The sequence below is a fragment of the Choristoneura fumiferana genome, chromosome 6 (assembly GCF_025370935.1).
Source record: "Choristoneura fumiferana chromosome 6, NRCan_CFum_1, whole genome shotgun sequence".
NCBI lineage: Eukaryota > Metazoa > Arthropoda > Insecta > Lepidoptera > Tortricidae > Choristoneura > Choristoneura fumiferana.
Window position 1 is genome coordinate 21,474,549 of NC_133477.1, and position 23,961 is coordinate 21,498,509.

A 23,961-nucleotide genomic window follows, 5' to 3' on the forward strand; every position below is an offset into this window, starting at 1 on the left:
TCGTGGTATTCGGTGAAAATTTCGAACAAACAAACACGACACTGCTGTTTTTGTGATGCATCAAGATAAACAAGTTTGAAAAGAATCCATCTTAACCGGTCTTTCGAAGTTAAAAAAATATATAAGTACTTTTGGTTGCCAAAATGCGATCTAAAAGCAATACTAACAATCACCTACGTCTCAACAAAGTACTCGTATAGGTAAATAAGTTTTTACGCTGCTACTTGCAGTTTTTGTCGACTCCACTCACATTGTCATTCAAAGTAAGTATCCATTCGGAAATTCAACTCAATCCGATCAAAAGATACCTTATCAGATAATATAAGATAATCCTTTATTGCTTAAACTGTGTACAATTAAAAGTAAAATCAGTAATCAGTAGTCGTTGTTTTATAGTACATTAAAACCAGTGCAATGCAATGCAATATTTATTAAAACTTTAAATAATTCTACTAAATCTTCAGATACAGATACATTTACTGGCCCAGTTATCAACACGAACTTAGAATGATAACTAGTTAAAACCAAATTTGAAATAAAATCGACTATTTTTATGACTTTATTATTTCATAAATCAAGCAGAAGGCGTTGAGCAAACGCAACTGAAATAATGTAAGTGAAAATCGAGTTGTCAGTAAAACAAACTGTTGTGTTTATTTCCGTAAATGACCCAAGTTTAGAAACAATAACATTATAATTTGTGTGTAAAAGTGATGTAACTAACAAGACGTTATATTTTGATGTCGGAAAAACACCTGTCGTTTCACTCGTGACGAGAACTTGTAACATGGAACCTCCGCGGTGCGCAACTGGCCGCTTACAGAAGAACAATATTCTAAATTCTAAATTATTGATAGGTACTCTTTTGTTTTTTCATTGGCTCTACTATTTGGCAAGGCATAAGCCGAAATTTGATTTCTTTAATGGAAACAAATAGTACTTTTACTCGTTGATAGCTAAATATCTCACTGAGCTACTTGTGAAGTAAGGGCTGCCCCTAGCGCAGGTATCCTAAATATTATTTCTAACATTTATTTATTTTATATTTTGTAAAACCTAATCCAAGTCTCGTTAGCTTTTTTTCTCTGGCCCGACGCTAAAACGAGACTTGGATGGGTGCTGCAAGCAAGCAGTAAAGCAGGGTGTTTTATTCTAGCCCTTCCTTTTTCCTGCTGTTCTTCCCATCTCCACTTTCACTCCGCTCCACTGCCTCGGAGTAGATCGCCAGCGCTACTGGACGCTCCGAGGCTACCTTAACACTCTGCCCTGTTTCCCTACCTGTCCTACAAGTCTCAGGCCAGTGTTTTTTTTTTAATTTATCTACAAGAGCAGTGCTGGCTGAAATAATTGTATATATTTTCCTTTTGTATTATATTTTTATTTTGTAAACACACGCCTGTTTATTTCTCCGACCGGCTAGCTGGTTACAAACTTAGAACTTGTGATTGTGATTCAAGTAAAACTCACAATCCAACAGGAACGTAACGTAATCCTTGTTTATATAAGGGTTTATTGATAAGCAAAATATCGCTAGATGGCGTTATTATCGAAAGATCCGTTTGGCGTTAAAGTTCTTGTAGTGATTGCCTCATTAAGTTACATGACCAATCACAAATGTGACACTAATGTCAAAGCTGTCAAACGAACCAGACGCTACTAGCGCCAGTTGGCCTGTCACAGAAATAAAATAAAGCTACGGGCTAAGACAGTAATTTAAAATACCATAAATTACCAAACGAACCCTATTGTCTCTTAAACCTTGCTGCACACGTTATTCATGTTTTACATAACATCATCTACGTAGAATCCGTTCTAAAGCCGTTGGCTACTTTCTGAATGGGTGTGACGCAGACTGGGAAACACAACCGCCTTTTACGGTGTCGGCGAACACCGACGTATCACGCTAGGGCGATTGGGTTTCCATAGCGTCTGTTTATAACTTCCTTCTATAAATCATTTAGGTAACAATCATTTAGGTAATCACAATTGGGAAATCCACACAAGGTTTTTAGAACATCATAAATAAGAAATGCATTGAAATAAATAAAGAAGTAAACTTTGGTTATTTGTATTTGTAGGAATGATTTTTAAGTAGGTATGTCACTAAATTAATGAATAAATATTTTTTCACAAAAAATATGTTAGGTGGAGTCGGTGGAGATTTAAAAGTAATTAATTAACAAAATACATTACAAAAATTAAATATTTAGATGTTAATCTTGTTTATTAATAATGCCATCAAATGGTCATAAATACATGTAGTTAAAACCAAGATATAACAAACACCACCACCAGTGACCATCAGTGGTGTAGCGGTATAGCACGCGGTACGGAATACCGAGGACCTGGGTTCGATTCCCAGTGATGGTCTTATTTTTCTGGTTAATCTGTGCATCTATATTTCAGTTTGTATTTTCAATATAACAAACACTCAAGTCACGTTAAATATGTATAAAATTATGTCAAACTAATTACATTTAAAACAAGCTATATCATCCCTATTAAACGTATACCTAAGTATGTAGGTTGTTTTAAATTCTCATACTTAAAATGGAAAGTTCCGGGACGCAAGCGAAATTGCGGGCACCGACTAGTATGTTAATGAACACTTAATTTTAATGTTAACCTTAAAGTGACGTGTAATTTAGCCAAGAATAAAGCAAGTTTGTATAGTTCTTTATTATATTTACACGTCATTTAACGATCTGCGATCTCGCATAGCTACAAAAGTCCCTCCAACCAGTTCTTTGGCTCTCAGAACACGTTTTAGATATAAGTATACTGCATATACAGTACATCTGTGCAACATATAGCCTAAGTTGTGATTGATGATTTAAAAATAAAGAAACCCCTGGTCGAAAGAGATGAATAATTTTCCGCTTTCGTCCATTTTCTGGCTAACATTATTATTCTTAATTTTCATTACTTTTTGCTTGTATACAAACATATATGTAACATATTCTATTGATGTTGTAAATAATGTACTGTCGGTACTTTTGTTTGGGGTTCAATGAAGCTTTAATGACTGCACGGACGTAATTGAAATTTTGCATACATTAAGACCATGTTTGGGCTATTACCAAAGATGGTCGTAACCCAAAACGGCCACTTAAATGTTCGTAATCCAGTAATTAACGCCTCTAAATGCAGGTGAACTTTTTTTTGTTTCCGCGTCTCAAAATAAATATAGTATCACTTCATTGTCCATCTGGCTGACTATCTGCTTGTTGTTAGTAAAACTAGCATCACAATGGTTTATTAACGACCCAACCAGACATATTAAATTATATGATGATACAACAAAATGTTGATACAATCAATTTTCGCTTAAAATAGCCAGATAATTAATGACAAATCTCAATTACAAAGAAAAGCTGATAAAACGTCAAAAAACATATACATCAATGATATATTATGTCAATCAATTGATACAGATTTAGTGATAGCTATAATCTCTTCTCTTACAATTATTTTTACGTTTTCCTCATGCTGTTTCGCTCACACCGCGGTATAATTATACGTATAGTATCTGACGTTTTTTATTTCGTTGTAGATAGGCGTTGCCTGTGCCGCGATATACTGTTGGTATCCAAGGTGATAGAGTCATAAATATATATTTTGTAATTTAAAGAAAAACTGTTTCTGTTTTGCAAACAGAAAGAGAGGTAATTAATTAATCTTTTTTTTTAATAGTAATGTGTAGATTACAGAAAAAAAAAACGAAAATGTTGTTATTTCATATACAGAAAAGGTATGAAAATAGTTTTATTTCATTAGTGAAGTAAGTATCAAAATATGCTTTAGTTTTACGTATTTTTTAGTAAAACATAACCACAAATTTATATTTCATTAATTTCATTATTTCAAATGACTACATATATTTTTTTAAATTTACTTACTTTACCAACTTGATACCGCCAATGTCTCGTAATGTCGCCAATGACTCGTACTACATTATAAGTATTTTGTTTAACAGAAAATTTTCAATGGAAACTCAAAATAAAAATATATCAGTTTCTGTTCGTTATGTACGCCGCATAACGCGGGACGGCGCCAGCGCAACTGCTTACGTCACGTCATAGGCAATTGCTTAAATTGATCTAAATCCAACATGGCCAAATTACCTTAATAAACAAACCTTGTCTAATTAAAGTAGTTTTCGCATATATATTTTACTGTGAATTACGATTGCTATACTAATGGTGACTTATTGAGTATTATTTATTCATCTGTCAGAAGGTCAATGACATTCAACATAACCTAACTCACTACATCATCCAAATTGCGATATTTCGTTTCTTTGTATTGTATTGTTTTGCTAGTATGAAATAAAAAAAAAATACAGATCTAGGGAATAATGTTTTGCTATTGCTTTCTTAATTAGTCTCTGTAAGGTAGTTGAGAACACATGATAAATACGAACTTTTCCATGGCAATAGATGGCAAAACATTATTCGCTACATCTCTACATGTTTTTAATTATCAAACTGAATTATTTATATGAATTACTTATCAAAATTTAGATGGTTACTAAATAACCACCTTGTATGTACGTTATCAAGACGTCAAAAATATCTATTTACATGTATTATTTTCAATGCCACTACCCACCAGTCAATGTAGGTGTTCGCATTTCGAAAATACAAACTGAGACATGGACGCACAAAAAAACCAGAAAAAGAGACCAGCGCTAGGAATCGAACCCAGGTCCTCAGCATTCCGTGCTGTGTTCCATACCCCAACACCACCACTGGACAGGAGTACAGACACGAATACAGAATTTTCGATATGGTTTTACGAGATGACCGTAAAAATCAAAAATTTAGAGTTGAAATAAAAAATACTCCAAATAACCAATCGTATTTACATTTTTCTCGATGCCTCTACATATTAATTATAACATCTTATGCTCTATTTGTTTCAATTTAGATTACTAAATCCATGTATCTACGTTCCATAAACGAGAGCGGATCAAAAAAACCATTTTCCCAGCAGTGAAGCATCAAAAAAATGGTCTAGGTGTCATACTGTGTAATGTTTTTGAAATAAATAAATAATTCTCTGGTCATTTCTAAATGAGTCTGATCCAAAGTTTTCCAGCCACTCGTCAACACTGCGCCTGTGTGCGCTGCGCGTGAGTGTGTCCGTGACTACTGCAGGGAATTCCCGCCGTGCAAATATTTGAGGTCGCGTTAATTCGAACCATTGATGACTTGGATACAGGTTTGATAAGTATTTTCAATATCTGGGTTGACTACTAGGCTTAAAATTGAGTTTAGGTTGATATTTAGTTTTATTTCGATCAAAAACACTAACATCATTATCAGCATATTAGAAATCCATTGCTGGACATAGACCTCCTCCAATGAGCGTCATTGCGCCCTGTCCTCGGCTTGACGCATCCAACTTCTAACAGCAGCCTTTCGCAGATCGTTACTCCATCTGGCCGGAGGGCGTCCTACACTACGTTTACTGAGACGCGATCTCCAATTTAGAACTCGTTTACTCCACCAGTGGTCAGTTCTTCGGCAGATACGGCCAGCCCACTGCCACTTCAACTTGCCAATTCTCTGAGCTATGTCGATGACCTTATAGTTCTGTGTTGAATAGCCTCGTCAACAACAACTACCGAGGGATACAAAGTGTCGATAGAAGAATAGAAATGTCATATGGGTTGAAGAAAATGCAAGTTGAATCGCTCAAAGAACGGATAACCGATAGGGGAGAAAGCTTCTCGAGTGGCGACAACGAACCGAAAGGCGAGGCGTTGGCAGGCTCCCACTAGGACTGACGACATCGCGGGAGTCGGGGCAACCGATGGATGTAGTGGAGAGTTGTCGTTCATTGTGGTTCATTTACTTCACGAATTTGTTATTTTATTTTATTGTGATGATTTCAATGATGATGAGAGGACTTGTGCTGTAATTCCCGTGCAGGTCTAGTGCGAATTACGAACTTCACACACACCATTGAATTGCCTCACAGGCTGTGTTTTTATTTCGTCAAAACTAATAAGTGGGATATATTTATTCCAGCGTTAACCTACACAAGCATTCATTCACGATTTTAGTTCGCAAGTACAAGATGAAAAACAAAGGAAAGCCGAGAAAAATCGCACAAAGACACCTCCCCCGGAAGGGGGGGGCTTACTAATCAATATAATAGAGCCACTATGAGAAAAAAATGTATACGTATCTACGCATTGCGGTGTTCACGAGCGAATTTGAACTTTATTTTGTAAGGGGAAGATTGGGATCGGTTTGCGTAACCTTAAGCGCGCGCTGCCCTAGTTATAAATAGATTTTCACGAAAAAGAAATGTTACAGGGACTCTGGTGCAGGGAGACAGAGTACTTTGGTGTTCAGAGAGTGCGGAATATTTTTACAAGCTATTAGTCAACTTGCCTGGTTAGTTATTAAGTGGGGAAGTGTGTTATTAAATACAGATAACAGTGCATAATGTAATTTACTGAATCAGGCGTTACTTTGCGGAGGTTCATATCAATGAATTAAAGCAAATACTTCGCTCACCCGCGACCTTAAATTATGATAGCAATGTTTATGCAAGAAAAGTATGTTGATACAGTTCTTACACCTCCACACTGTAAAAACACACACAAATCACACAAACCCATCTATCACCACCACCACACTACACTGACGCGTTTCGAACTCAACCAGAGCTCAACTTCAGAAAAACACAACCGTTCATCATGCTACCAGATATAAGACGTCTAACAAAATGTAAATATTATTTCAAATTAAACTAAACTAAATCACATAAAGTGTTCTTGATGGTTTTAACCATTGCAGAATTAGTTAATTCTTTCCTTTCTTAACATTACTTATTTCCTTAAATTCATAAATAATTATACTATACTAAGTCCGATTGTATAAAATCAACAACAAATGTAAAACAATACAATTAACCAACGCGACCACTAATTGGCCAAGTCGAGTAAACAACACACAAGAAATATAAATTCATATAGTTGTATTATTATAGTAGTAGCTTATCAAACCGTATTAAGTTCGTAATTAGCAGCTTTTGTGACCTTTATTAATACTTGACATATTAAATTGTTTTTCAGTTCAGCCTAATTAAATACCATTGCTTATAAAGTGCTTTATGTTTCGTAAAGATAACCTTACCAACAATAAGTAGGAAAACCCCCGACTTTGTCACTTCAAAGTTCAATATCTCAAAAACAACTGAACCGCTTTGATGAAACATGTCTAAGAACCATCGCTAGAAACCTTGATTTTAAATAAAACCGCATTCAAATCGGTCCACCCGTTTAAGAGCCACGGTGCCACAAACAGACAGACAAACACACATAGCGGTCAAACTTAAAACACTGTCTTACAGACTGGCTAAAACCAAAAAGTCGTTTCTGGGAAATTGCACACGTTTTTATAATACATTTCCAAAAAATATTATAAATGAAACAGATACTAAATTCAGATCTATTGTCAAGAAGACATTTATATCTAAGGCGTATTATAAAGTTAATGATTATATCATGGACAGGGATATTTGGAAATAATTCCGATCCGCATTAGCGATCCCTTCAAATAGCGAACCTACTGTGTTAAAAATAAAGTTGTGTTAAATACTTGTGGTGTATAGATATTTTAATAATATTGTAAATCTGTTTAAAAAAATATACCTCGGGTGAGTTTCTTGCCAGATTCTTCTCAACAGAGGTTTTTTTTTGACATCCATAAGTGCTTGTTTTAGCCTAAATTGAATAAAGATATTTTGACTTTGACTTTACGCTGTGCTTACCGATCTGCGGTCTCTATTCGAGGCATTTAATTCACTTAAATGTCTATGGCCCTCGTTCCTCTACGTACCTCTTCATTTCTGATTCGATCCCATAAAATCCACGGTCTTTATCTGAGAACTTTCCCAACGGCCATCTGTTCCCCTTCACACACGGCCAAATTCCATGTCGTCATTTAAAATCCTCCAATTCAGTAGTTGACCATTTCATTTTAATTCAGTTTTTTGCTGATTTGGGACCATTTCCTGACATACGAACTTTAAATTCTTTTTCTTTTTACAAGTTTTTATTTAGTTTCACCTGTCCCGTTGTCTGTCTGTCTGTCTGTAGTCAAATCTTGCAAGTTAAATTCGACCAACTTCCAGTAATCGGATTGACTTGAAATAAGGCATACTTATGTAAATCACGTGACAATACAATAATCAAGTAGTGACATCCCGGAACTCTTCAACGGTTAATAGCATCGACTTTTTAGTTTGGGTGACAATGCAAGTGCAGTCAACAAAAAGTACAGTCAGCAAAAATAGCTTGTATTAAAAATTTTTTTTTATGTTTAGGTTATTTTGAATGTTGTAACGAACAAATGTTTTCTTTTATTTTCTTTCAATTTTAAAAGGCCAACGCAATATCTGGCCAGCCTCTGTCCCCGCGCTACACGTGCTCTAATTTCTGCGGACCACACTCACAGACGCAATTAAGTCGCGTACACGAGCCCCCCAACCACCCGCCCCCCCTGGGGGGAAAAAACGCGAGAAAAAGAGCGGAAATGCTCGTGACACGTGACTGAGGCATCCCGGGGTTGCCGTGGCAACGGCGGGGCTGAGCCGTAGTACTACGTATTTTTCTTGGTTGTTTTGCAATGTTTGAGGGGTTTTTGTTTCGGAAAATTGTGGGTAGCGTGATAGGTTAAGCATGTTCACTTTCTTCGTGCGTTGTTAACAATATAACTTAGTGCTGTAGATACTTAGGCCATCTTCGGCCTGCGCACAGATCTCGTCTCAGAAAAAGAGATCCTGGCTGTTCCCATGCAGGTCTAGTTCGGATTGGAAACTCACTATTAAACCTACTCTTAAATCTTTTCTAGTATGCAAAATTGCTGGTTTCCTCGCGATGTTTTTCTTCTTTGTTATTGGATACACGAATTAAGAAAAACTTAAAGGTTTAAGTCCGGGTTCGAACCCACGACCTGCTTCAAAGGCGTTGGCTTTTTTGTATAAAATTACAATGCTTGATTGCAATTAATTATGTGACCTATAGATATTTTAATTTTTTATATGTTACTTTATTATAAGACGGAATGTAAAACTTCGTAGTGTTACCGCAAAAACTTTGACAGTGAAAAATTATGTTTATGCGTGTTAATTTTAATTAGAAAACTGATATTTTCAGTTTGACTACAAATTAAGTTTTTTTTTAGTAATCTTTTTCATTAGCATTCATAAGTTATTATTCATTTACAAGCTCTATTACCGCACTATCACAAAAAACTGGTTTACTAATGTTTCGGTGAAAATTATTTCGCAAATTATTAGCTCCCAAACTATTTTGATAAATTATTATTATGCAAATTATTATCTGGGATTTTTTTAAGATGTCATTTATGTTTTGGTCAAATGTATTGTTTGGCATACCTTAAATTAGCAACATATTGAATGGCATCCAACCTACTTTCCTAGTAGCAGTTATCCTGGCTGCTACAAAAAAAAACCTAACATCGAATTCTAAGGTGGGAGCTACGCGCCGCTTCGCTCCCGTCTTAGCCTTCTGAACCTAAACTATCCAAGCCGTCTTGCTCGCACAAATTTTAAAATAAAACTTTTGCAATTTAAAAATTGGCTAAATGTTATTTGAGAATTTGTTATTTTCCTAAGCCAATCATTTGCTACATAATTATTTGCCACATAAAAGTGTGATGAAGTAAAATTTTGCAATATAAAAATGTGGCGGAATAAGACATATACGAAGTAAAGTTATGCCAACGATTGGTTTGCCACATGAAACTTTGGCGAAAGAGTTGCCAAGTGAAATTTGGCGAAACATATTTCGCCGAAAAGGCAGTACACCCAAAATAATCATTCACACAAACCACCGAAACAAGAAATGGACTCATATCAAAATAGTATTTCCCAATATAGCTTTCCGCCCTCATTTACGAGTACAATGCATAAAAAATAAGGAACCAAATCTATATTTCTCATCCATCCACTTCATGCAACGATAACTAGTGGCCCAAATTAAAAATAGGCCAAGGAATTTTCTATTTTCCTTATTCATAAAAATAGTGCGTAGGCTACCAACGGCAGCAAATCCCTCGGTATAATTTTCTATTATTTCCTTTACAATAATAAATTTGGTAAACCGGGAAGAAATCATCTTAGAAGTAATCCCAGTACAATGTGTTAAAGGCTTTTAATGCTATTATGGGTCAATTGTGTATTAAAATAGCCACCTCTTCGTATATTTTTGGAAATAGAAAAACCGGCCAAGTGCGAAACGGACTCACGCACCAAGAGTTCCGTACCATCTTAATAATATTACAAATGCGAAAGTTTATATGGATGGATGTTTGGATGTTTGTAACTCTTTCACGCAAAAACTACTGAACGGATTTGTATGAAATTTTGCATACAAGTAATACATACTCTGGATTAACATACAGGCTACTTTTTATACCGAAATAATGTATGGTTTCTATGGGATCGAAAAAGGTTTAAGCACCAACTCTGCGCGAGCGAAGCCGCGGGCAAAAGCTAGTTATCTATATACAACATTAGACATTAGCAATAAAACACGTTTACTGTATGGGAGCCCCCTTAAATATCAACTTTATTCTGTTTTTAGTATTTTTTGTTATAGCGGCAACAGAAATACATAATCTGTGAAAATTTCAACTAGCTATCACGATTCATGAGATACAGCCTGGTGACAGACGGACGGATGGAGAGTAGAGTCTTAGTAATAGGGTCCCGTTTTTTACCCTTTGAAAGACAGAAAGGTTTATTTTGGCTCCATAAGTACCACCTATAACTAAGACTAAAACTACGGGACTACTGCTACTTTGGGTACGGGACTTTAAAAATATCAATAATCTTGGCCTGTTTTTTTAATGAAGATTATTTTTTTATAAAATAAATAACAATTTTACAAGGAAGGTGACTAAGGTTTTTCTGATTTATTTCAGAAAGGTTTGTGTTAGTTTGTTTTCAACGCCCATGTTATGGTTTTTTATTGAAAAATTTCATCCAAGTGCAGTCATGGCTTTGACGCGGTACACTGTGTACATTGATCAATTTACAGAAACATGTGTGAACCATTAAAAAAAAACACAGTCATAAGGGTGTTCAATCAAATCCAACCACCTGCTGAAATATTTCCGAATTGTAAGACACCCTGTATACTAACACTAACAGTTAAATTATGATGTGGATTATGATGCATATTGCTATGGTTATGATTTTATATGTCCCAGTAATGAATTATAAAAACAATAAATTTAAAAAATCAAAAACCCGACTACCTTAAAAAATACGAAAAAGAAGAAAACAAGTCTAGTGGGCTAGAGCTTTGTTAAGTAGCAGTTGGGACCCATTTAAATAATGACGCTCAAAAATTCTTACCTAATGGGTCCCGACTGTTGAACTTTGATTTTTTAAATTTATTGTTTTATTTCACTCTTTTTTAATAGTTCTGTGAAAATGGTAGATTAAAACTATTACAGTCCTTATATATTTAGAATGGGCTAATTATTAGCTTTCATTTGATATCCTATTCCATAGGTTTGAATAAAAAACATTTTTCGAAAACTTACAATTTGGCGCCAAAAATCCGCCATCAAAATAGGTTTAGCCGTTGAGTAATTACGAGAGGACATAGGAATAGACATACATACATATTACATACATACATACGCGTCAAAAACATAACCCTCCTTCTTCGCAGTCGGATTAATTGTTTCAGTAAAAACAGGTCAAAATTGTTTATCACATTATTATTTCTAACAACTTTATTGCAAAAAAAAATTACAATGTTACTATTTCTATTAGCTACTATTAGCAATTGATACAAAAAACCTTTTCCAGGCTACTCTTTCAATTTTTTTTGTCATTGGCATGTAAAATAAACATTTATTTTATACAATTACTAAATACTTATTTATTTGGCCTATTTTTATCGGTATATACTCGAAATCAGTAAGTTTGTATAAGTTCTCATCTGACAATTTTGAACCTAGGAGTATACCGCCATTGCCCTTGTTTCTAACAAAAACAATTCTATTAAAGTGTATTAAAGCCACAAGGAAAGGATGTGCTTAATCTAATCTCGCATAGTATAATAGTTATTTGACGTTATCAGGTATGATTCGCACAAGCAGACAGCAATCTGCACTTATATTTTTATATCGACTTCCAAATTATCGGGAATTGATATGACAAAATACGAAGAAGCTACTGATAATTTGGAACGGGTATCAAAATTACTCTTAGAGGAGGCATGGGCTCGGCTGTGGGACTTTTGTTTGCTAAAGATGATGAAACATTAAGAATAGTTTTAGATTTGATCAATAGGTACAATACAATACAATACAATAACTCTTTATTACACACAAACACATAGTAAGCAGTACAGAAAACACAGGTATATGTGTCGGCGGCCGATCGTAAAATCCGCCAGATCACGAAATTCCTAGGCATATCGTGAAATGGCGCCATTTCATGAATTGTCTAAGGGACATCCGCCATATATCATTCAAAACTTACCGTTTAACGATTTGCCTAGTGACGTTTAGGCAGATCATTAAATTCCTAGGCATATCATGAAACGCCGCCATTTCATGATTTGGCCAGTTTAGGCAGATCATGAAATTCCTAGGCATATCACATGGTCACAATTCATACTAACCACTCCTCGCTTCGCTCGTCGTACCTAATTTTTTTTTTTTCGGCATATCACGATGTGCCCAGTACAGAGCTAGGAATATCGATGAATGCGTTGCTCTAATCGGTCTGCCGTATTGTTTCTCAGGCACATCGTGATATGCCTGGCCAACTTTTAGGCATATCATGAAATGGCGCCATTTCACGATATGCCTAGGAATTTCGTGATCTGGCGGATTTTACGATCGGCCGCCGACATATACACAGATTTTCTGAGGTAAGCAATGGGCATCAATAATCGTAACATGCATGCAATGACATCCAAAGCTTTCCAGCAAACTTTTGAAAGTTTAGTTGATATAGCTTCAAACTTTTGGAAAAAGACTGATTGGTCGGCGGCCTGATGGTTATAGCGATTTATCTACTGATTCTCATTACGACCAACTTAAGTTTATACATAACCTGCAGTTAATGGCAGAAGTAGCCGAATCCCTCAGTGCTTTTGTCGCAGTAAACTAACAATATTGGGACAGTTTGAAATGTGTCGAATTTGTAATATAACAAGGTCCTATGACAAGCTGCTTTTGAGGTTACATATGTGGAGAAGTATTGTAATCACATTGTAATAGTTATTTATTTGGCTGATACATAATGAAAGGCATTAAAATATGAGTGAGGCTGTATACGAGTAGGTACAACGAGCTATCGCGAGTAGTATAATACTATCTCATGAGTGTTTTAATGTCTTATTATGTACAGTCGCATACATAATTTTATCTACATGCATATATCATAAGTTTTCTACAATATGCTCAGATATACGTTCAGTGTTCAGTTATGGTTTTTTTAATTCATAAACAATCTAGACTTGAGTCGATTTTGATTCTTAAATCGATTGTAATATTCGTGATTCAAAAAATGTATGGAACAATAATTTTATTATTTAATGAAATTACGAATCGACTAATTCGATTATCGCAACCAAACATGATTTTTGTTTTTTAAGATGTTCGAAATTTAAATGTAATTAAAGTATTTCTTAACGGTACTTTAATGTAAACATTAAGATGCAACCACAGATAGAAGTTTCTTAATGTAGGTAATTTGTTTATTGTCTCTGAACATATTATGATATGGATGTAGATAAAATATATCAACAAACGAAGGAACTAGAAATCATCAAATTTCTGTAAAAAATAAAGCTGTCTGCCCCAGTGTCCTCCAGAATTACATTTTATTTAAGGCCCTTAATTAAGATCCAAATTAATTAATGTCACTTTTTTCGTACGTTTTCAGGGAATCTTGAAACAGGGTGGAACCGGAAGTGAAGGCCTTGGGCGGCGCGTAGCAACGTCGAGAGGAAGTGAAAGAAAAAAGAAAAATCTATACGAGGCCGGTGCAAGGCGCCGCCCCTTGCCCCCTCCCTAATTGAATAATTAAAAAATAATAGTTTTTTGACCGGAGCTAAGGGGAGAGGTCAAGTGGGCATAATGGAAGCTATAAAGTTGTCATGATTCCCTGGTAGCGCTTTTTCCAAAATGAAATTGAGAAATCAATACGCCAATAGACACGATGATCAGTGATAGGAGTTGAAAGTATTATAAAGAAGTATTATAAACCACCCAAAATCGATATAACAGGTGATGTCACGTACTTAATTACCTCACAGTTCAGTTTATTACAATTAATAATATTGTTACAATCAATTTAATAGCTCTGATATAATAGCTGCTGATAAACTGGATGAACCTTACCTTGCTCACTGTATGGCAGTCCATTTGACAAAGGAGTGACTATTGAGACGTTACTTACTAGCACTTATTTGGAGCATTTATTACTAACAATTTTGTAATATTATATTACTGTATGAATCTCAGTTATTCCATATAAAACGTATTACTTTTACAACCACTAGTACACTAATGAAAAAAAATGTTTCCATGTACTACATTCGAGTTCATAAACTTGCGACCAAAAATTTGATCAAAAATATCTGAACACGCTTCTACGCCGTTAACAATAGAGTCGTGTTCAGATATTTTTGATTAGATTTTTGCTTACAAGTTTTTGCACTCGACCGTACATATCTGCGACGCCATCAACTACTTAACAATCGTTATAATTAGTAGATAGCTACTGAATTAGAAAAACAGGTAAAGATTACCGACAAAAATCATCATTTTTGGCTCGCATGAATTATTATGAATTATGTATGATATTCATACTTATGTCCGTAGTTGAACTGGTTCCAGGGACTACTCGAACTATCAACGTAAACAATCAAGTAGGTTATAACCATTTGACAAGATTTGGTTTTCATAAAGCAGTTTAAATGAGTGATGTAGTAAAACACCTGTACACAAAATAATGCTTATATTATTTACTTTGATTTCATTTGTATTTTTTCAATGACGAAATAATCGAGTTTGTTTAATCAAAATAAGCGAATCGGTAGAGGTAATAATATTGGTTATCTTGGTTATTTTTATCGTCAACAACTTTCATAGATACGAGTATATAGATATGTTTACTATCTTCTAAAAATGCATTATAAACACAAGTTAGGCAATTATAAGACATTCAAAAAAGGTTTGTCAAATGTTTACAAATAATGTAATGTATAATAGTCATCGGAATACAGTAAAATGTCAACCACATTTTTTTATACGAATAAGAATAATAATGAATAGTAAAAACATTATTTAGATTTTGTAGACAAATTTTATAGATTTTGTTTTACGTGAAAGTGAATTTCCCTGTGATCTGTGATAGTTCTTAGATATGTTCTATAAAAAAAAAACAGACGTTTTTGATATATAAAACTTTGAAATGGGTTTCGAAACTTATAAGTGCTGGTAAGTTTATTTATCTTCTAGCCGTGTAGATATCTTGCATACAATCTACAACTTGGGTTTTTTTTCTTTCATATGTATGGCCTTGTTTGCCTGATTGAACTGACTAGTCAGCCAGCATTACTGATCAGTCAGAATCACAATAGACCGATGAGATGCAAAAACGTGACGTGATGCAAAAACAAAACGCAAAAACATATATAAAAATCTTTTTCAATGACTTGTTTGACTTCGTGTGTACTATTAATGTCTGCTAAGATAATATTAGTTTAATAAAGACTGAGGTTGGTAGATACTGTTTGTACAATTTATTTTGAAGAGACCGGAGCTGACCGGAGCGCCATTTTGATGACCACAAAGAATCTTATTAGCATTGTACATACAAAAGAAAACTGTTTATTATGATTGGTTTTTGGAGACTTTTTGTATTTTTATTTCAACTCCAAATTTGTTACTTTTACGGGTCCCGTGAAACCATATCGAAAATACAAACTGAGACATGGATGCACAGATAAACCAGAAAAAGAGTCCAGCGCTACCCAGTTCCTCAGCAATCCGTGCTGCGTGCTATAACCCCTACACCACCTCTGGACAGGAATCTAGACACGAATTTTTCCTATGCATACATATCTCAGGTTGCTTATTTCTACTACTGCTGATGCAATATATAATAATTTGATTGCTTAGTGATGACATCTCTTGTCTGGGTGAGCGGTTAGTTCCGAAAGAATGTGACGTCTCTCGATGAGAGCGGAACATAGATGTCGCTAGTGCTGCTGCATATGTAGCGTAGTAGAAATAAGCAACCTGAGATATGTATGCATAGGAAAAATTCGTGTCTAAATTCCTGTCCAGCGGTGGTGTAGGAGTTATAGCACACAGTACGGATTGCTGATTACCTGGGTTCGATTCCCCGCGGTGGTCTCTTTTTCTGGTTTTTCTGTGCATCCATGTCTCAGTTTGTATTTTCGATAAAACTGTTTATGTTTATTATAAAAAAACGGGCAAGTGCGAGTCGGACTCGCGCACCGAGGGTTCCGTACACATTTATAGGTATGTAAGTAAACGGGAATCGTGTTTTGAAGATATTTTTTTTCGCTTTTTCCTTGATTTAATACATCCGGTGTGTGCAGAGCCCTACTCTTAAGTAAAATGTACGCAGTGTGGGGTCAGATTATATTGGTCATTGATATTTACAGACAGACATAAAAAAATCAAGATTTTCAGACTTCTAGTTGGTTGTGTTATAATAGCTACCTTCATACCAAATTTCAAGATTCTGAGTTCACGGGAAGTACCCTGTAGGTTTTGATTCCCTTGCGAGTTTCGAAAATTTGCGGTAATTTGCAGCATACACGGCTGCATTTTTATTGCGTTGGTGTAGAAGTTTTTTCACAGTTCCAAGGGATAGTAGACCTCAGTATTTGATATAAATTTCAGCTTGATACCTCCACGCGTTCCCGAGAAAAAGGGTCTTGACAGACAGACAGACAGACGGACGCAAAGTGATTAAATGGTTCCGTTTTTCCTTTTGAGGTCGGAACCAAACTTTAATTAAAAAGTTTTTAAAGTCACATTAAAATATAATGGTGTACAAAGTTTTGTATGCAGCTGGGAAAAAAATGTATAAATACAATTTTGTTGCCTTATTACGGTATTTGTGGTACTTACGACAGCAGAGTTAACCTTGTAGTGCCAAGTAAATAGTTCTTTGTGTACTAGTAGTATATATTTGTTATAAAAATGTATGTAAATAATAGCAATTCTGTGTAAAACGTTACATAACTGGTTGGGCTCGTGTTGCATACATATATAACATATACGTAGCTGCAAAAATTGACATCCAATACGGTCAAAGTCAAAGTCAAAGTCAAAGTCAAAATATCTTTATTCAATTCAGGCTACAACAAGCACTTATGAATGCTGCTTCTCTAAATAAATCCAACGGTTATGCTTAAGCTAATAGTTATGTTAATCTATGCCCGTGAGTATCGTTAATGAATTTGTTAGATCATTAAGAACAATAGAAGGTATAAATTACGTTGAGGGTTCCCTACAGCGTTAGTTATGTTCTCTTTCATTTTTTTACAGAGTTCAAAAAAGGAGTTTCTTAATGCGGTTTTTTTTACCCGACTGGCTGAACGAGGGTTATTTTGTGTTAGTTACGTACCTCATAACTCCGTCGTTTACGTGCCGATTTTTACGTACCATTGTTACGTAGCGTTTACGTAAAAAAAATACTGTTTGGACTCTGTTTGGATCAGTTGTAATGATGATGAAAACGCGGGTAGTTGTGTGCCGGTGTCAGTTTCGTCGGGTAGTCGCGCGAGCAGAGCGGCGGCGCGCAGTGCGCGTGTTGCAGCAGCCGCTGAGTCGCGTTGCTCCGAAGACGAAGGGCTACGGATTAGCCCGAAACATGTCGAGCTAAACTCGATTTAAGACGTGAGTTATCCGGGTCATTATATTTAATACTGTTTGGACTCATTTCAAATTGGAAAAAAAACTATCAACCCATATAGCTCTTTGTATTTCATTGTTTTTTAATTACATTGAATAAGATGTAACTTTTATTTTGTCTTATTTTTTCTTTTGACTGGTTAAAAATAAAACTTACTTTGTACAAAACATGATATGGCGCAATGTTGTCCTAAAATTAGTTGACCAATATTTGTAAGCTTTACGCGTACATATTTGCGTTGTTTTGTATTATATTTTATTGGTACACCTTCTATAGTTGTCACTTTTAAGCCGAGTTTCAAGAAGTAATTTTAGTTATTTGAGGCGTTCAGTCCAAGCCTTATATTTTATTAATATATGAAGTATATAATTATATACAGCTGAGAAATACCTCTACTTGTGTTATGTGTATATAAACGACCTTGCAGTCAGAATGTTGTCCCAGTCATCAGACCAAACCTGGGTCTGCATAAAATACATTTTAAAAGCAAAACGAGTTCTTAGTATAAAATATTATTTTTTACTACACAACATATTATAATACGGTCTTCATATTCACCTCGGGTGGTAACGTAGATATGAAATCTTGTTTTTATGGTTGTTCTCCACTAGATGTTTTTGTGTAGTGTTTTGATTTTTTTCCATGAGCACGAGGCTATAAAAGCATTGGTAGGTATATATCTTCATATGTAGGTAGTTTTTTTTTTATTAGACTGGATGGTAAACGAGCAAGTGGGTCTCCTGATGGTAAGAGATCACCACCGCCCATAAACATCTGCAACGCCAGGGATATTGCAGATGCGTTGCCAACCTAGAGGCCTAATGGGATACCTCAAGTGCCAGTAATTTCATCGGCTGTCTTACTCTCCACGCCAAAACACAACAGTGCAAGCACTGCTGCTTCACGGCAGGATTAGCGATCAAGATGGTGGTAGCAATCCGGGCGGACCTTGTTTAAGGTCCTACCACCTGCTATATTATTAAGTGAACTGCTCTACATATATACCTAATCGGGTTCCAATTCTTTCCTACTGCAAAACTTTGTCCTATTTTCATCATTGATATTACTTATCAATATTAAATTAAGTAGATATACCTGTAAGGTGTTGCTAATTAACTAAATGTAGGTAAACAAAACAACGTCAATTGGTGTCTTAAATATTGAAATTCCCCTATTAAACTATCTAAACATTTAGATTTCTGTTTTTAAATAAATAAATAAAATAAATAAATATCATGGGACACTTGACACCAATTGACCTAGTCCCAAACTAAGCAAAGCTTGTACTATGGACACTAGGCAACGGATAAACATACTTATATAGATAAATACATACTTAAATACATATTAAACATCCAAGACCCGAGAACAAACATTCGTATTATTCATACAAATATCTGCACCGGCCGGGATTCGAACCCGGGACCTCAAGCTTCGTAGTCAGGTTCTCTAACCACTTAGCCATCCGGTCGTCCTTAGCCATCCGGTCGTCCATTACTTATCCAAATACATTAGTCTCATTAGAATATTGTATGTGTTACTTATCTATCACTGTAATACATTTATTACAGTGATAGATACCTAAGTAAAATGTTTAAAATACTTGAATGTGCCAAATCTAGCTGCTTAAGTTTGTTTACATTTACCTAGTTGATTAGGTACCTAAACCTTTCTAGTATACAATATATTGTATATTTTGAGTCCTACGTACATTTCTTATACCAAACTATGCATCGTTTTAAAATTATACCAGAATTATCTCTTTAGATTTTAGCGAGTTTAAAATACATAAAGGTTTTTCTTCGGAATTTTCGATTTTAAATGAAGGCACGCTATTACACTTCACACTTTGCGCGTTACACTTTGAACATGAATGTTTTTGGTTACAGACTTTTTCTAAGTCAATATCATTCATTTACTGCACATGAGATGAATAAGACAGGTTCAAATTTTAAACATGATACAACATTGTTTGTTGTTTGTTTAAATAATAGAGTTCAGTCAAAATATAGTAAGCTATAAAGCCACCTGTTGAAATATTCTGAGTGAAATCCAAAAAGCATTGTTTAATAAAATCATGCTAATGCTATAGACACATAATATCCCAAAGAACGACTCATTCTGTAAACATGAGGTATTTTAACCATGGCTAAAATATAATTAGTCTTCTTCAAATTGTTGCAAAACAAAGTTTTTTACTGCAAGTGGCATCAACCGGTAGGATGAGTATTTGACAAAAAAAAAACTGTAAAAACTCTACCTTCAACTTCAACCCGAGCTAGCAACTCAGTTACAATTATTGCAATTGTTTACTCCGTAACGTCATCCCAACTTAAGTATTCTTGAGATAATGAATACTGATTCTTATTAAGAGTGAGTAGAAGTGAAGTCGCATGAAGGTGTTAAGGTTGCAATGTCTACATGCGAACCGCTGGCGAGGACAGCCGGCAAGGTTAAGGCAAGTGACGACTCGAGGAATACTAGAAGTAAATCAGTAGGTTTCTCAGACAATAAAGTTAGAAGAAACTCTCATAATAGTAGTAAAGGTAGAAGAAAATGTGGAGGATAATTAGGCGTATTTGTTGATATAACATCAACAAGAATGAAGGCGAAATATGGAAGAAAACATTTTGAGAATAACCACTACAAAAGCAATCTTATGTAGTTGATAAATGACAAGTCATTTATAGAAGATACAAATCAAGTATTAAAGAATTAATTTCAAGAAAATATTTCCAGCATTGACGAATAAAGGCAACAATTTGAAGATTTGCATCGCATATTCGTCCGAACTAATCTCGTGTTCAAAAACATACAAAAAACAACCATCCGGTTAACAGACCGATGGACACATTTTTTCTCGTTTCAATTTATTTTTTACGCTTCTCGGTATACTCATACATTATTGATACACACAGTTATGTGCAAAACCGGTTTCCAAGTGTTTTTACATATTTATTAGCACGTGAGTACCACACAAGTTAATATAATTGTTTGATTGTGTGGAGATTAATTTTTGTATCATTGGCTTGATTTATTTTGCGAAGGGTCACTAAATATCAACCGAGATTTTCTTTTTACGGCGTCTTTATATGGGTTAAAGTCAGAATAAAATTGCCCGGACGATAAAAATAATAGATTAATGAAAATGTCATTGTTTTGCATAGCTATTAGCATATTGATGACAAATGGGGCGAGGTATAAGGTCAACGGAGCCGCCGTCGCGCCACGATCGCGTACTAATCATTAAGGCACTAATTGATCATCACAATCGAAGCCTGCTTCAAGGAGAACCGACCAATTACACCATAATTATCGTCGAGTTTTTCTGGTTGCAAATATGCATATGGCGAACGTAGGCAAATCCTATGGAAATCATTCCTCGTACATGTCCAATAATGACCGCGTCAATAAAGCACCAACAATCGCTGGGTTATTATAATGGTGTGGCTGTAAAACATGTGTTACTGCGTCTCCACGTGCCTCGGACGTGATAAATAATACATAATATAGGTATGGTACTCAGACGGAGGCTGCGAACAAACGCCGCGGTCACGACACACTTTTTGCTGCACTGCATTACCGCGAGGACTATGACTAAAGATGATTAAAGATCAAGACTCACCTGAATTTCCCTTTCGAGTGATCCTCCCATTTGATTATCGTCGGACAGTACTTCGGGTCGAAGAGGAGATTTCTGAGGAATTCTGGAACCGATACGCTCCTCGGTCGCTTGCAGATTTTCCTGCCGCTTCCTTTCGGCCGACCCGGTGGTCGTTTGAACAACTTTCTCTTGTCATCTTCGTCTCCAGATTTGCTGGCATCACTTCCATAAGAACATACCGGTGACGCAGTCTCAGAATGTCTAGTGCCGTATATGTCTTCTGCGTCGTCGCTGGAGTCACAGGGTTGGAGGAGGCTGCTGTCATTTGGTTTGTAATCTGATGCGTACAATCTGTTCTTGTGGTCCAAATCCAAGTCTAGCACTGTATGCGCCGGCTCTTGTTGCTGATAGGGATCACTGTCAGCGTATCGCAGCACTGATGACTGTCTCAGCAGCTCTTCATTGATGCGGGCTTGAAGCTTATCAAACAACGCAGCACCCATTCTGGCTGATAAATTAGGATCCACGTTCGGATGCGCGATTCTATGCAGCATATCCTCCTTTTTCATACTTCTTAGCTCAAGACCTGTGATTTTAAAATTATAGAACGGTACGTCGTATTCGCTGAAGCCCAGGCTGTATGCCGTGTCGAGGATCCAAGATACGCTTTCATCCTCGTTCCAGTCGACGACGTACTTGTATTTCCATTCATCGCGAGGATACTCGCGGGAAGTGACGAGGTTGTGGTAAACATTGCTAGATGTTTCTTCTTCGGCGTATACGTCGTAGGGAGCGTTGTAGTAGTTTCCGTAGATGTAGGTAGGGGGGCCCTTGTTGAAGACTTGTTTGAAGTCGTCGAGGCGGGCGGGCGCGGGGGGTGCGAGGCCGGCGGGCGGGAGATACAGCTCGCACATGTTCGGGTCGTAAGCGCGCGCGAAATCGATCATGACGCGTGCGGCGCGTTTGGCGGCGGAGCGCGGAGTGAGCCAGCCCGAGCCGTCGCCCTCCTTATGCATACTCAGGCACGCTCGCCGCGGTTTGTTTACAAGCCTATCGCTTGTGTTTTGTTTTGTGATAGCACGCTGATTATGATAGATACGTAACTATAGGGCGATACGTTGAGTTAGGTTTCGGTTTAATGGATTTTGATTTGATGCAATTTTCCTACTATTTGTAGTTAGAACTGTCATTTTAGTATGTGGATAACTATACAAATAAAAAAATGTAATTTTGCAAGTAAAAAATAACGTTTGTGATTTTATCTAAAAGTAACAAACAAGTCCTTGTATTTAAATGTAGTGGAAACTGTTGTACCTCGGCCATAGTTGTACCTCGGACAGTCGTCTAAATTTAAATGTTCCCGGATTATTTATAGTAAAAAATAAAATATTTTAGTAGAATGGTAGAAATTAGTTTTGCAGCGGAGGCGTTTTGAGTGACGTGAAGGCCTCACCTGCACGAGGCAGAAGCTTACGGAGGCGGCGGTAAAAGTAGAGAAGCAGAAAATTGAAAATTCATGATTAGATTAGATTTATTTATTACCTTTTGAAAAAATACATTATAAACACATGTCAGTTAACCTGTCCTCTCCCAGAGGCACAAATTTGTGCCCAAATTCCTTCGATTGAGATGACAGATTTACAAGAAATTCACAAAAGGATCGTCAAATGTATACAAAAATAATAAATTGTCAGCGAGAATAAAAAATAAATTTAAAATGTCAAATTAGGATTCAATTCAATAATAATAATTAAAACCAAAACAAGAATATACTTAAATCTAAGTCAAATTTATGTGATAGAAACAATTAATCAAACTAACAATAAAATAATTAAAATGTCAAAAAACTATAAAATTAAATATAAAATTAAAATTCACTTCACAAAACTGTGAAAAATGTCAACAAAACAAAAATAAGAGTACAAAACAAGGTACATAAAAACAAAAATGTCAACGTAAAATCTCACTGTATTATCTCATATGATTTAACGAACGGGTAGTTAAGTGGTTACATTAATTGACTATGAAGCTTGAGTCCCGGGTTCGATCGGTTGGGGCAGACATTTGCATAAATAACGAATAGTTTTTCACGAGTCTTAGACTTTAATATGTATTTTATGTAATATTTATCTATAAAGTATGTTTACCCGTTGCCTAGTACCCACAGTACCATCAGCCAAATATGTGGTCTGCCACCCTAAAGTTGATAATCGTTTGCATGTCATAAAACAATAATGCCAATAGACGTGTCTATCAACGAGCGACATATTCATTTGATAGGAACTTGTGTAAAAATTGATAGACCACTTATTTGGCTGATGGTACAAGCTTTGCTTAGTTTGGGACTAGGTCAATTTGATAACAAGTGTCCATGATATTTATTATTA

General features: G+C 35.7%; 1 protein-coding gene across 1 annotated transcript in view; it reads right to left on the minus strand.

Annotated features, from left to right (window-relative positions):
* The window catches only part of LOC141429308 (uncharacterized), a 36,138-nt gene extending 13,567 nt beyond the window's left edge, over positions 1–22,571 (minus strand). Inside the window, exon 1 of the mRNA XM_074089605.1 lies at positions 21,596–22,571. Within this exon, the coding sequence (XP_073945706.1) occupies positions 21,596–22,521 (926 nt within the window). The 5' untranslated portion in view covers positions 22,522–22,571. The remainder of the gene's footprint in view (positions 1–21,595) is intronic.
* Positions 22,572–23,961: the final 1,390 nt, after the last annotated feature.